This window comes from Plectropomus leopardus, chromosome 2, assembly GCF_008729295.1.
Source record: "Plectropomus leopardus isolate mb chromosome 2, YSFRI_Pleo_2.0, whole genome shotgun sequence".
Classification (NCBI taxonomy): domain Eukaryota; kingdom Metazoa; phylum Chordata; class Actinopteri; order Perciformes; family Serranidae; genus Plectropomus; species Plectropomus leopardus.
Window position 1 is genome coordinate 21,546,866 of NC_056464.1, and position 14,111 is coordinate 21,560,976.

The window sequence follows — 14,111 nt, forward strand, 5'->3', positions numbered from 1 at the left end:
ATCAGCGCACATCAGTCTCTCCTCGAGGAGGGCCTCGTGTTAGAGAGGGACGCGCAGTCGAGCTTTGACATCTGAGACAGGTGACTCAGCGCTGTGTGCATCTCATCAAACACCTCGGCAACTCTCCTTAGACACCTCCAATATCTGATTGCTCCTGACTTACAGCCACTTGACCGAGTCTAAATTAAACAGACAAAGATTGATGCTTTGGAGCTGCAGGTGCTCAGACTAGAAACCATGTGACAACAAGCAATCTTCCCAATTCAGACTTACAGGATTATCTACTATTATCAGTTACACCTGTGCTATCTGCAGTGTTAAGAAGCCATCATTGTTGCCTGTGTTCCTACATGTTACGTATAACAGTAGAAGTGTAGTCCCTGACGGATGTTTGTCTTTGTTATCAGACAACTATAATAAACACTTTGATTAAAGGTCACAGAAATGAAGAATTCTGAAGGCACGCTCTGTCACTCCTTATGGGCGTGTAATGTGGTTAAAAGTTTTTGGAGGGAGGTTCTTGACATGGTTAGCCAGGTAATTAAATTGAGGATCCCTTGTTGGCCAAAGCTATGCACCTTGGGTATTTATCCATGGGATTTTATAATCTGGAAAAGTGACCAAGCATTAATAGACTTGTGTCTCTTACAAGCTAAGAGAGCAATTGCTATTGGATGGTAGGATGTGAAAAAAAAGAGTTTAAAGCAATATGTTGGGGATTTATCAGCATGTGCTGCCTCGGAAAAATTAACATACATTGCAAAGGGAAAGTTGGCAGTTTTTGAGAATATATGGGGAGCTACATAGACTTTTTGAAACGGGGTGTCGACGGGGACCAATAGAACCAAAGACGGGAGTGGGTTTGGGGCAATAGGAGGTGAGAATATAATACACTGTTATAATAAACACTTATAATATATAAGTGTCTCAGCCTTTGTGGTTTTCAAGATTTCTATGCATTGTAACTGCTGAGATAGCATCGGTTTTTCACCTCTGCTTTAATTTCTATTTTCATATATTCTTTATTATGAAGTTATTATCATCATCATTATTATTATTGCTTTGTTTGTTTGTCTGTTTGTTTGTTTGCTTGTTTGTGTTTTGCGTTCCTATTTTCTTGTGTGCTATGTTTGCTGCCAGGACTATTTTGTTTGTATGTAGTGTCTGCTATAATTGAAAACCCCAATAGAGATATTGTTTAAAAATGGACACATGAATTAAACTGTGATTCCTGAGCTCTTTATGTGAACCTTGATCAAATAACTGAACTTATACAGTCATGCATTTGGCTAACAATGGAGACATTAGCAAAATATGTCAATGACGATGCTTGTCCTGTGTTGTAACGTTATAATCTTACACAGAATAGTCACAGTCAGTCAGTCTGGCCGTTATTTTAAACATCTATACTTCCAGCATGTCCTACGACAAAAACAGTGAAATTATGGAATGGTGACATGAATAAAATAGTCTCGGTATCCATGTCATAGCGTCCCATTTTCTGGAGAATCAATTAAGAAAACATTAACAGACACAGCCCTGATTCTAAAAAAAGGTCGGGGTGCTGTTTAATATGTAAACTAGAACAGAACGCAATGATTTGCAAATCCTTTTTGAAAAACAATATTGCAAATAACAAGTCCATTTTTTCCCGTGGCACATTTTTCAATGCGGCTATTCATATGAACTTTAGACCACACATTTGCAAATCATTGTTTTCTGTATTTATTAACATTTCAGTGTCCAACTTCTTTTTTTTAATGAGTAGTAAAATTTCAAGATGTAATGTCTCTTTTCTACTACTCTTGTAAATACCTGACAAATCAAGGTACTTCATTACACTGATGCTAAACTAACAGCAGTATTAAAACTATGTGCAGTATGACAAAATCATCAGAGGATATAAAATGCTCGACACTAACCTCAGTGGTTTAATTTTCTTTGTTTTATCCTGTCTCATATCTCTACCGACTTATCCAACACCTATAGCATACCAAATGTTGCATATCAATTGTTCCTCCTATACTGATGCTCTGCACCTGACCTCAAATGGCTTCAACACTGTGCAAACAAAACACTATAACAACTGTTAAGCAGTGGAATATGAAAAGCATCCAATAAAAAGCTAATTATATTCAATAAGAATATCCCAAAGGATTTTATCTGAACTTTGAGTTTATGCATGCTGTAATGTCCATGTTATTGGATTTAGTGCAACTGTCTTATACTGAAGCAGCACAGAAAGAGCACATCGTCCCTCGAGGCATCAGTGGCTAAACAAATAGTGAAACTGATGTATCAGGCCATTCAGCACAGCAATCAAGGTTTCAGTCAACACATGAGTGAATTGTGGTTTTCCTGTTGCCTGTGTCAGTGTATTCACATTAAAGTTCAGATCTTCCAGCAAGACTTTTACTTTCTGCAAATGAAATGAAAAACTTGTCAGCAAAGTCTTTAGCTGGACCTTACAGGTTTGTTAAGGCAGGCTAAACAAGACACCAAAACCTCCTGAAAAGCATCTGTTATGAGTCAGGTGGGGATCACCAGAGACGCCAATATTATTACAAAGTATTATTGCAATTTTTTAACTTTTTGCAATATGCTGAGCATTGCAATAACATGTAATATATTGTGACTTCTTAGCTTTATTCATACGTAAATTATGTCCCCAAATGATTTTTTTAATGTAATAAAATAAAGTTTCAAGACAAAGTTTCTCATTTCAGTCATTTTTGTTGCAGCAAAAAGGAGCATTGTTTTTATTATTCGAATAGGCTACCAAAAGTTTCATTTGTATTTGCAATTTTAATAATTTACATTTAAATTTTTTTTTTAATTCTTGCTTGGTGTCTGTCTATCGATACTATGTTGCCACAAAAAAAAGAAAAAAAATTGCATTACTATGATGTATCAACTTTAAAAATCAGAACTTTATTGACCTTCTCTCCCTAGAGAAATTATGACTGGTATAGCCACTCTGATTTTAAGCAATAAAGCATGATAGAAGTAGAAAAAATAACTTAAATTTAAAATTAAAATTACACAAAAAAAGAAAATTAAATGAATTAAAGATATAAATAAAAATATAAAAAATTTCAAAAACAAAAATGTGCACAAGTGAAAATATTAAATATGTGCATTATGCCTCAGTTTCACACTGGTATGTAAAAAAGTTATGAATGTAAAATATAATATATATATTATATGCTGAGTATATAAAGTGTGTAGTATATTTTACAGGATTTTTCCCCCACCTAGCAATTTTGATATATTTTGAGGATTCAGGACAAAAACCTAAAAAATGTATATTGCACTCTTCCTCTCCTATCACTATTGTAAAAATGCCTCAAACTGTCTTATCTTTATATGAGGAAGAGGGTCACAGGTCATTTGCAGTTTTAATAATCTATTTAATTTTTTTTTTTTTAAATCAATACAACATAATATTGCCACACAAAATAAAGCAAATCAATGACGTGTCATTTTTTCCCCCCAGCACTAGTTATCACAAGGGAGCAATTGTGATGTATTTTGAGCATTTGGGACAAAAATAAATAAATAAAAATAATAAAACAAAATAAAATAGCTGTGTTATGAGTATTGAAGAAAGAAGCTTGGATTTAACTTTGTATGAGGAAGAGCGTCAGCGAAGATGAAATAAGATAACTCAACATCATCTCAACTATGTAACAACAGGCAAATGAATGACATAATCCACTACCAAAGCAAAACGGGTCCAGGATCTCTCCTCACACATATATGACACTGATGCCTTCTCTGCCTTTGAGCACAGCTTAACCTCAGCTTGCAGGACTGGGTGGATGCCTGCTGACAAGAAGAGGCAGTTTTTGGCAGGGCAGCACTCCCTATCCTGCATGCATGCATCAGTTAAGGGCAGCTCAAGACTTAAAATCAGATTGCTTAACGTTAATAGTCAATTATTACCAACCCAGAGTTGGTCTGGTGTCACCAAAACATCAAGTGTCTTGGAGGGGCTGCCACGGTAAAATGAACGCTGTAGCACGCATTTGAAGATGGCTCCCAAGAGAGGAAGGCAAATTTAAATTCAAGCTTGACTTTAGACGTAGTGGGGACAGGAATTTAAAGTATCGTGGGAAGAACTTCTGACAACGAGGAAATGATTAGAGTTTGACATCACTACGCTGCTGTGAAAAACCTCCGATCAAAGTCATTTTAGGAAACCCTCCTACCTCACTTTCAGGAAAGCACCCACAACGAGCGGCGAGTGGACTCACCTTTCAAAGAGTAACCTGACGGCGAAAAGCCCCAACGCCAGCGGCAATGCAGTCAACAAGTGTCCAGCTTTGGGGTACTCCACCCCGGGAGCTGGATCCGCCAGATCCGCCCAGGTTACGTTGTGTGGGAGCCAGAACCTCTCGTTCCAGAACCAGGCTGAGAGGGCAGCCATGTTTCACGGTGTCCCGGTCCCCGGACGGTTGGGTTATATTAGTTTATTATCCGGAAGAAAAGGATGTGTTAAACTTGATGAAAGTCTCTCCCCACCGACCGTGGGCCACTTGCGCGATGACTTGTCCCACTCAACTTTACCGCACTGGCGCGAAGGAAAACAGGGACTTCCTGTACGCACTTTCAGAATAAGATTCCCAACGGTTCTTCTTTTTTTTTTTTGACAGGTTTTAAGTAGCCTAACATTACGAAGTAAAAATCACTTTAATTTATAATTAGGGTACATAAAAATAACTTTTTTTGTTCAGTTGAGGCTTTTTAAAATCTAACTTTGGTAATTATTCTATGTGGCAGAGAAGAGCAAATGGATTTAGAAAACACCATATCTTAAAACAGGAGTCCATAAAACCTGGCCTCAGGTTTATTTGTTTATTTTTTGTTTGTTTATTTAGGCAAAATGCAATGATATTACTTTCAACACCTCATTACTCAACTATTATCTACAAAATAAAAATAATTATCTGATGTAATTTAGGCAGTTATAACAGACCAGAAAGACGTGCAAGTTGGGGGGCAAAGGGGCCATTGACCCCTAATATTATATATCTAGAGAAATATATAGGCCACATGAAAAAGAAAAATCACATAAAATAATCCAAATGAAATAATCTTATGTAATATATTTTATTCTATTCTTTGAAAGCAATACGGCATCGCAATTGCAACTTAATGTCATGCATGCTTTGTTCAGTCCATGAAATCAAGCTGTATATTTGACTTTTTAAGTTAAAGGGGGGGAAAACAGTGTATTTGAAGTACAATGAATTGCCCAGCATGTACAGATACATAACACATAGAAACTGGATTACTGTGGGACTCAACATGTTGACTGTATTGGTATTAGTCTATGCACATCATGTGTGTACATATATATATATATATATACACACACACACACACACATGTATATGTGTTTTTCTTTCAGCGTGTGATTCACTGCCACTGCTTGTTGTGTATAACGCCAACATTTTCATCGTCTCACATCTGGCCACCCTTATGAAAAAAATCTGGGGGCGCCACTGCTGCACGTCAGGTACCAAAGACTCCAGACGTGTCTTTTGACTTTCATTCGTTTTACTTTTAACTGTGAAGGTTACGCCGCGCAGCTTCCTGTGTGTAATGACTGTCACCCTCTAACTTGACAAAGGTTGCTGCCGCCCTGAGATGAGGACTGGAATTGAGGAAGTAAGGCGAGTCCCTCCTCCTCCTCCTTCACTGAAGGGATGGGTGCCATGCATGTATGGCATCCATCCCTGCTGTTTCTCTGTTGGAGCCATACTGTTGTCATATACTGTAATATTTGATTTATGTTACCTTATTGCCTCATGGGAGATTTCCCAGCTTTGGCTCAGACTGATAGGTTATCTCTACAGGTGCCGTATCAGAGGCAGATAACGCTGATGGGAGTGACGGGTTTGTGATTGATGTGATGGCACACCCAAGTGTTCAATAGATGTATTACAACTACAAATTGTTTGGGGATATTATGTAACATCTTGACCTATGCAAGTATAAGGTTGTTTATTTCTGTCAGAGCTCAGACATACACTGCACCCCATTGAATGTCACTATGAATATTATAATTGCGCATTTTAAATGCGAAATGTACAAAATGTCGTTGAAAAATGACAGCCACCTTATGAATTTGATTGCACCACAATGGTATAGTATTTCAAAAAAATCAGTGTTGTTAAGCAGGGATGGGGCAGCTGCAGTTCTGTCTAATTATAGATGGGCTTTTGCCCCTTTGGAGTGCGTTATTATTAGAAATCTCACAGGCCAGTTGACTCAATAACTATGCAAGGGGTTTCAGCAGGGGAATTTTAAAGTGGCAAAAGATGGCATCGCTGAGCAACAGAGCTGCTAAAAAATGTAGAAATTAACACATTTGAGGGATCAAAGAGCATACGTGGAGAGGAGTTCTGCTCGAGTGTTTTATCAGTTACAATACTGGCATAGCTGGGGATGTAATACCACCTCAAGGACAGAGGAAACAGGCTACCCACTGTCTTTCCTGCTGCTTTTAGCTGAAACTCTTATCCACAGTGACTCAGGGACTGATGGGATACACTGGCATATGGTGCGGGGCAGATGGCTGTTAATGGCCACACATTGGCGTCTTGCATTTTAACAGAATCCAAAAGGCAATGACATCTTCAGAACAGAAAACAAAATAAAATTGTTAATTAAGTGGGCTGAAAAACACAAGGAAATATTGCTTGACTGAATTATTTACAGTGCCATCAACACAACACAGCCATCACTTCTGAGGGGTTGAGTCAGGATGTGTCCTTTAAAGAAAGGTTGAAGTAGACGCTCTAGAAAATGGTAAAGGTGAAGAGTTTAGAGTGGCAGCCCGATGGAGCTCAGGTCAGGTTACAGCGAGGCTGCTGCAGAGTGTGTGAGAGTCAATCCTGCAGGCAGATACCAGCAAGTTAAAAAAGAAAACATTACACATGAAAACGGGCACAAAGTCAATAATTTATTCCAAAATAAATCATTAAAGAAAGTCCAGAAGAAAAACAACACAGTGGGAGTGTCGACTGTTGTGTGTTCAGCGCTTTGTTTACCCTTGAAAACAAAGCACTGTCGGTGAAAAGGCACATTGAGGCAGAAATTATGTAACATTTCATAACATTCAGGGGTTTGAGTATTGTGTAAGTAAATTCTTAGACTTTTAAGACTTGGTGGATTTATGTGTGTATGTTTCTAATCAGATAAAACGGAGGTGGCAGCAGAAGTTACACTCCTGTCAGTAATGTTACCGAAGCAGGTTAAACACAGCAGCTCAGGTGAACAAGGCAACTCTGCTCCACTTTTTTTCTTTTCTTTTTGAGATTCAAACATGACAGTAGTCAGGGATAAGCAAAGTCTTTACCTATCCTTTTCTCGCTAAAATCACCTCAGTTATACAGTTATTCTGGTGTAAAAGTCCTTTCCCAGCTTCTTCCCGTTCATCAGTCGCTCACATGTGTTCTGGGTGGTTCTGCAAGCAGCTGATGAACTCTGTGACTGGGTGTCCGTTGAAGCAGATCTGGTGAACAGCAGTGAAAAGAGGAAACCTACAAAGGCGGAGGAACAATTTAAGAAATGATTAAAGGAAAAGTTCCACATTTGGGGATGTAGGCTTACTTGCCTCCTTGGGGGTTAGGTGACAAGATTGGTACCACTCTCACATCCACTCACTAAAATATGAAGCTAGAAGACTTGAAACAGCTAGCCTGGCTCTGTCTGAAGGTAAAAAAAAATTCAACTAGCAGCGACTCATTAATTAACATGGTACATCTTGTTTGTATCATCTGCGCAAAAAAAGTTTGTCTGGGGCTACAACGTGTTCTCATCCCAGGTCATCAAATACATATGCTTTTTTCACACCACTTGCTTGTGATACAGATGCTTAAGGCGCTCTTTTGCAGCTCTATGAGATGCACCCTTTACTGTCTGTATGTGACACACAGCTCACGGGCAAAACTCATAGTAGCACAATAAAACACGTGGTTAAAGTTGTCAGGCATGGTTAGCTTTAGGCAACAAAACTACTTGGTTAGTTACAGAAAGAACATCATGTTTTACTCCATGTGAGTGATTATCACACCATGGATAGAAATAAGATATGTAACATTATGTTTAAACAGCATTGACTTTCGACTTGACACTAAACACCAACCGCAGTTTTCTGGCTGAAAATCAGTTTGAACCATGGATCAACCCTCCTACCCAACCAACAGTACTTTCTTTGTCGTTATACAACATCAGTTGCTCCGAGCATCAAATATGGCCACAGATGGGTTACACTGGTAGTGTGTTTACATTGAAAGCCTGGTGTGTCTCATAGAGAAGCCAAAGTTCGCCTTCGGCATTGGTATCACACGCAAAGGGGTGTGACAAAGTGTTGGTATTTGAATGAGAACTCTTTTACACTTAATGCTTTGGTATGGAATAAGCAAGATATGTATTTAACATGTTACTTGGTGAGTTTTAGAGGTGCTGGTAGGTAGATTTTGTTACCTCTGAACCAGATGTTTTGTCCTTTGATCAGTCTTTGTGCTAAACTACGCTAGCTGGCTGTTACCTGTAGCTTCATATTTACTGTACAAACGTGGCACTGATGTTCTCATTTGACTTCCGGCAAGAAAGCATGTTAGTGTATTTCCAAATACCATGTTCATTTTTATAACTCAATCAAATTTCTTTTCTAAAAATCAATCCTTATGTAAATGCACTCAGTAAAACGGACATGTATAAGTAACTGTAGGAATGATAAATGTTCAAAGAAGATGCCTTGGGATTAAGATCCACTTTATAAAATGTGACTCAAACTTACTTTTCCGCCATGTTCTTCTGTTTCAAGATGACGTGGACCTCAGATGCAGTCGCTGGACCCTGAAGCTTCTGACCGTTCAGCAGCTCATTCTCTAACTGCTCAATGGTCTGTAACAGAGACATGTGGTGTTGTTTTAGTGTGTGATGTTACATTATAATGATTCTCATAAGAAGAAAGTGAGATTATCAGAGAGAGAGGAGAGACAAAATCTGTTCCTCATACTTTGCCCGTTTTGGCGAAAGCCTCCCCAATCTTGCGGTTGCGTCCACCGTAGCAGGTAGTGATGAGGTCAGCGATGCCGCAGCTCTCCAGGAAGGTGGAGGGGGAGACAGGGCCGTCTGAGCAGAAGACCTTGGCGAAGGCGATCATCTCCATCAGGCCGAGACGAATCACAGCTGCCTTGGTGTTGTCGCCGAATCCCAGGCCATCACAGAAACCTGCTCCCACTGCTACGATGTTCTGCAGCGACAGAAAAGAGAAGATGCTGCTGTTATTGAGTTACTTTTTTATGTTAGGGTTAGTACTGAGGATTCTCACTATTTGGGTGAAAACGCAACACCTCTGAATAGATCTTTTTATGATTTTTTTTAACAACTAAACAGCAAATTTGGTCTCTCCTTTTGATGCAGACACATCCTGTCAAATACTGTTTCCACAAAAAGGCAAAAAAATATCTTAAACTTACACCAATTTCTAGTTTTTCTGGAACAATTGTGCATCTTGAAGCAGACTTGTCTCTTAAACATTTCATTTTAAAGTTTTCATTGAAAAAGTTTTCAGCTGACCATGCTGCTAACCTTTCAAAAAGATGTCTAAATAACTACAAATGGTGACTTTGAAGAGTATCTGCACAGTATCTACAAATATTAAACTACAAAAACTTTGTAGTAAGTAGACTTTTTTTGACCATTCAGTATCCTTCACCATTAGAACTTTATATGCAATCTTCAATGACATACTCTGAAGAGCTTCAGCACAGACATGACATTGAGATTTCTGCTAAATGGTTGTTGGGAGAGAAAGGAGTAAAACATGTTTTGAAAGAGAAGAAATGCCAACCTTGAGCGCCCCGCAGATCTCCACAACATCAGATTCCTCCACCACAGTCACACGAAAGTTGGTGGTCTGCATCAGCTCCTTCAGCATAGGCCCATGAGCTTTGTCTTTGCACCCTGTGTCCAAAAATATCAACTACATCATCCCTGGTTTACTCAGTGCTGCACTAATGAAATGTATACTGTGTATATATATATATAATAATCATTCTGTCAAAGCCTTTCAAAATAAAGTTCTGTGTTAAATACTAAGGATTCCATTACAAATACACCAAAATGACTCAGCAGTATGTGAGCACAGAAGTTTATGGGGCTTTACATCATAATGTGTTTTAAACATAGGAACAGAGTACTCCACGCTCATTCACTTTGAATACATGAATGGATAATAAACAAGATTTTTGTGTCTGGTCAATATGACATGAGAAGTCAAAATCTAGTTTTTGACAGCAGAGGTGTGGACTTAGATCACATGACTTGGACTCAAGTCACATGACTCGAGTAGTAGCGTTGTTAAAATGGCATTACATTTGGCAAAGAGCGCATAATGACTTGACACATAATGACGCATAAAGTGTAGGTCTCTGGATTTGCCTGTCTTGACTTGGGACTTCAGTGCAAAGACTTACTTGTAACTTGCAAAACACTAACTTTGTTCTACCTCTGTCATACCCTGGTCATGCCCTCCTTAACTGTGTTACTCTTATTTGCTGTTTACATCTAGTAAACAATTAGATTATTTGTTTTTATTTTATCCATTCATTGCCTTCAGATTCAAAGCATGACTGTGCTTTACTTCCATATAATTATTTCTAAAAGACAAATGTCAATCTGTGTCTTTAATTGTAGACATGAAATGTCCATCTTTCCCCCATACCGATTGTTGTTTCACAGAACTTCTCCTCAGCGACCTCATTAGCGATGTTTGCTCCCATGAGCACTGTCGTGGTAATGCCCAGCTTTGCTCGAATGACCTGTGAGATCAGCTTCAGACCCTCTGGACCCGCATCGACACCCTGGAGGACGCAGAGAACTCCAAAATCAACACATGAAAATCTCTATGGATCATTACTTCTCGTTCTTTATTGCAATGTGAAATTCCTGTACACCTTGGGGCTATAAAATATTTTGATGAAAAAAATATTACCTTGATGAGAGACATCCCTACAGCGTCCTTCTTGATGTGGTCTTTAATGGTGTCACACACTCTAATGATGAACTGGTGGGGGACCACGAAGATCAGGATGTCGGCTCCTTTCACAGACTCAGCCAAGTCTGGAACAGCCACCTGATGAGGAGACAGGAAACATGGTGAAACTTGAGTCATACAGCAACTCCAAACTGTCATTAAAGCCATCGCAGAGTGTTTTCATGCTCACCACGTTGGGGGGCAGCTTGTGGCCGGGCAGATATTTCACATTTTCATGGTCTGTGTTGATGATGTCTGTGAGTTTGCGGCCGTTCACCGTCTCTTCAAACACCCACATGTTAACTGTGGTGTCAAAGCGGTCATACTTGGCTGCATTGGCACCCACAATCTTGGCAATGGCAGAGCCCCTGTGGACACGGAGACACACAATGAGCATCCTGCTGCAGAGACATCAGCTGGCAAAACTCATTGTTGTCAAAAACCGGTTAAATGTCCTGATTTCAATTAGCTTTCTTGTTAACTCTTACATGTTTATATCTTCTATTTTTATGATGATGTTCATTAACATGCTCTATCCACATTAAATAAACAAAAAAAAACATTAGGTTTCTTACTCTGTATTTCTTCAGGTGAACAAAAAAAACGAAAATTACACTTGATCTTTGTAGTGAAGGTGTCACATGACTTGAATAGTTTTTCAGATGCGTTTCCAGACAAAAGTGTCACTCCAGGTGAAAAATATATACCACAGGAACTTTATTGCTGCCATGAGGAGTCTCATATAAACACATGCTATAGAATATCAAAATGACATGGACTAAGTGCTGTGACAAATCCCTGTTTAAAATTCAAACATCAATATTAATTGTCATTAAATTGACATTTATTCACACGTATCAATTTGTTTCTCCTTTTACAACTGATCTTAATCAAGTAGAGTACAGTTTACCTCTACTCCACTAAACGCTGCAGATGAAGTTGTTATCATCACAAAGCATGATGAAATGCCCAAATGTATGAAGTAATTTAGACGATTCCTCTCTTAAACAGCTACAGTTTTAAAATCCTACTGCCATTATAATGCATCAATAATGATTATTGATATGATAATATAATACATTTTAAACTGACAAGAGCCACTTCACTGTATAAAGAGTAGTTTTACTTCTAATACTTCACGTTGTTTTTAAAATAAATGTAGTGAGTTTAAAAATATTGGCTTCTACAATATTGTGAAGCAGAAGTAGCATAAAATGTAAATACACAAATAAAGTACATCAAAATAAGTTAGAGGTGGGACCAAGTCATTGTTTTGCAAGTCACAAAGAAGTTTCAAGTAAAATTTATGGAAATCGGGAATGCTTTCTAAAACTTGTATTCATTTGTTAAATTATTTCTTTAAAACTTACTTAGCTGTTAGCACAGCTGAGGTAAAAAAAAATTTGAAAGATGTTGCGTCCCATCTGTAATTTTAATTTTTTACAATCAATTATAGGTAGAAATTACCGGAGAGGAATTGATTCTTGGCAAACTTTTTTTCCTTTGAGATCTTTTTTAATATTTGGGCTAAGGGGAAAGTAGCCTGTCAAGTATATCTAATCAAAAAGCTCAAGTCCGAGTGAAGTCGGGAGTCACTGGTGTTAAAGTCCAAGTCACGTTGCATGATTTTTTCCATTTTATTTTGTCAAGTCAAGTCTTAAGTCATCAAATTTCTGGCTTGAGTAAGACTCAAGTCCAAGTCTCATGACTCAAGTCCACACCTCTGACTTAAATACATTACTTGAGTAAATGTACTTAGTTAAATTCCACCATTATAACAACAACTCTTTAGTTTTTCATGGGTATAATTCTGAATGCAGGCCTTTCACTTTAGTATGTAGTATTGCTTCCCTGAGTATCTTTATTATCTGCATGCTTCTTCCTCCACTGGCTGATCTAAATGTCATGCAGGCTGAAGGATATCAACACCACATGTTGGCTGATTCAGCACAAATATGGCAGAATAATAAAAAGTCAGGAGTTGCTTCTTTAATAAAGATTTTGGAGTGTTGAAGCATCAAAGGTCATCAGACAGTCAGTCTCAGCAGGATCTCCACTCTGCAGTCTTTGCACAACAGCAGGCCAGTTTATTAACTTTATGAATTATTTATCCGCTGTTAACAAAGACTGAAGTTGCCCTCTTTCTGCTAAGTTTGCCAACTTTTAGACAACATTCACTCACACAGACAAAAGCCCTCTGGCCCGCTGTGTGTCAACTCCAATACCGATATGCTGACTGTAAACTTACTGACAGATTTCTTTGTTAAAAGACATCTAAAGTGCACTGAAGTGAATAGAGACGCCTCAAAACCCTTCACTCACCAGTTACCAGAGCCGACCACACAGACTTTCTTCGCTGCCATGATGTGTTTGACCTTCCAGACGGAGCTGCTGCCGGTGCGAAGACACACCGCCGCCCGGAGGGAGTGTATTTATACCGGACACGCAGCTGAGGCTCGGGCACACCCTCTGCTGCTGGTTGGTCTGCTCTGTCAGTTCTCAGGGACAAACTCTCTCTCTGTATCACCTACAGAAGCGACAGGAAACAACGCTGTTTAATTAAGCTCACAGTGATGTATTGCATACTCAGAATCTGAATCAGAATCTGGTTTTATTGCCAAGTACATTTACATATACAAGGAATGGGACTTGGTGTTTTGGTGCAAAACAATTAACGTAAAGGAAGAATAAAAATATGAATACTACTTATAGTAGTAGCTACTTTTTTTCAGTTCAGTTCAGGGAGGCTTTATTGGCTTGACCATAAGAAAAACAGTATTGTTAAAGCACATTAACAGTTGTTTCCCACAGGGAACAAGAACTACTATGTCAACATTATTGGAAGCAAGTTGAATATATTTATGGACATCAACAATAATTTAAAAAACAAAAACAAACCAATAATAATGATAATAATATAAAATAATAATTGAATATATTTATGGACATCAACAATAATTTAATAAACAAAAACAAAACAATAATAATGATAATAATATAAAATAATAATTGAATACAAATACAACATAATAATAACTGAAGTTATAATCATGGT

At 38.2% G+C, this 14,111-nt stretch overlaps 2 protein-coding genes across 3 annotated transcripts in view; both read right to left on the reverse strand.

The window, feature by feature from the left end:
• cers5 (ceramide synthase 5) overlaps positions 1–4,558 on the reverse strand; it is a 30,346-nt gene extending 25,788 nt beyond the window's left edge. For both annotated transcript variants that reach the window (XM_042508598.1, XM_042508607.1), the window contains exon 1: positions 4,257–4,558. In XM_042508598.1, coding sequence (XP_042364532.1) covers positions 4,257–4,429 — 173 coding nt within the window. In that variant the 5' untranslated portion in view covers positions 4,430–4,558. The remainder of the gene's footprint in view (positions 1–4,256) is intronic.
• A 2,399-nt stretch (positions 4,559–6,957) lies between these two features.
• On the reverse strand, positions 6,958–13,473 carry LOC121949806 (glycerol-3-phosphate dehydrogenase [NAD(+)], cytoplasmic-like). Its single transcript, XM_042495584.1, has 8 exons — positions 13,379–13,473; positions 11,247–11,424; positions 11,015–11,155; positions 10,745–10,883; positions 9,872–9,984; positions 9,035–9,271; positions 8,813–8,919; positions 6,958–7,550 (listed from the first exon to the last, which is right to left on the reverse strand). Exons 1-8 carry the CDS (start codon positions 13,417–13,419, stop codon positions 7,454–7,456), a joined length of 1,053 nt encoding a protein of 350 aa, XP_042351518.1. The 5' UTR covers positions 13,420–13,473; the 3' UTR covers positions 6,958–7,453.
• Positions 13,474–14,111: the final 638 nt, after the last annotated feature.

What these genes read in the sequence shown, in the direction of transcription:
- LOC121949806 (XM_042495584.1), bottom strand. Translation starts at nt 13,419, where the DNA reads ATGGCAGCGAAGAAAGTCTGTGTGGTCGGCTCTGGTAACTG. An exon ending in ACAAGCTGCCCCCCAACGTG is followed by an intron (nt 11,156 to 11,246) that starts GTGAGCATGAAA and finishes TCTCCTCATCAG; the next exon opens with GTGGCTGTTCCAGACTTGGC. An exon ending in AGATCTGCGGGGCGCTCAAG is followed by an intron (nt 9,272 to 9,871) that starts GTTGGCATTTCT and finishes CTGTCGCTGCAG; the next exon opens with AACATCGTAGCAGTGGGAGC.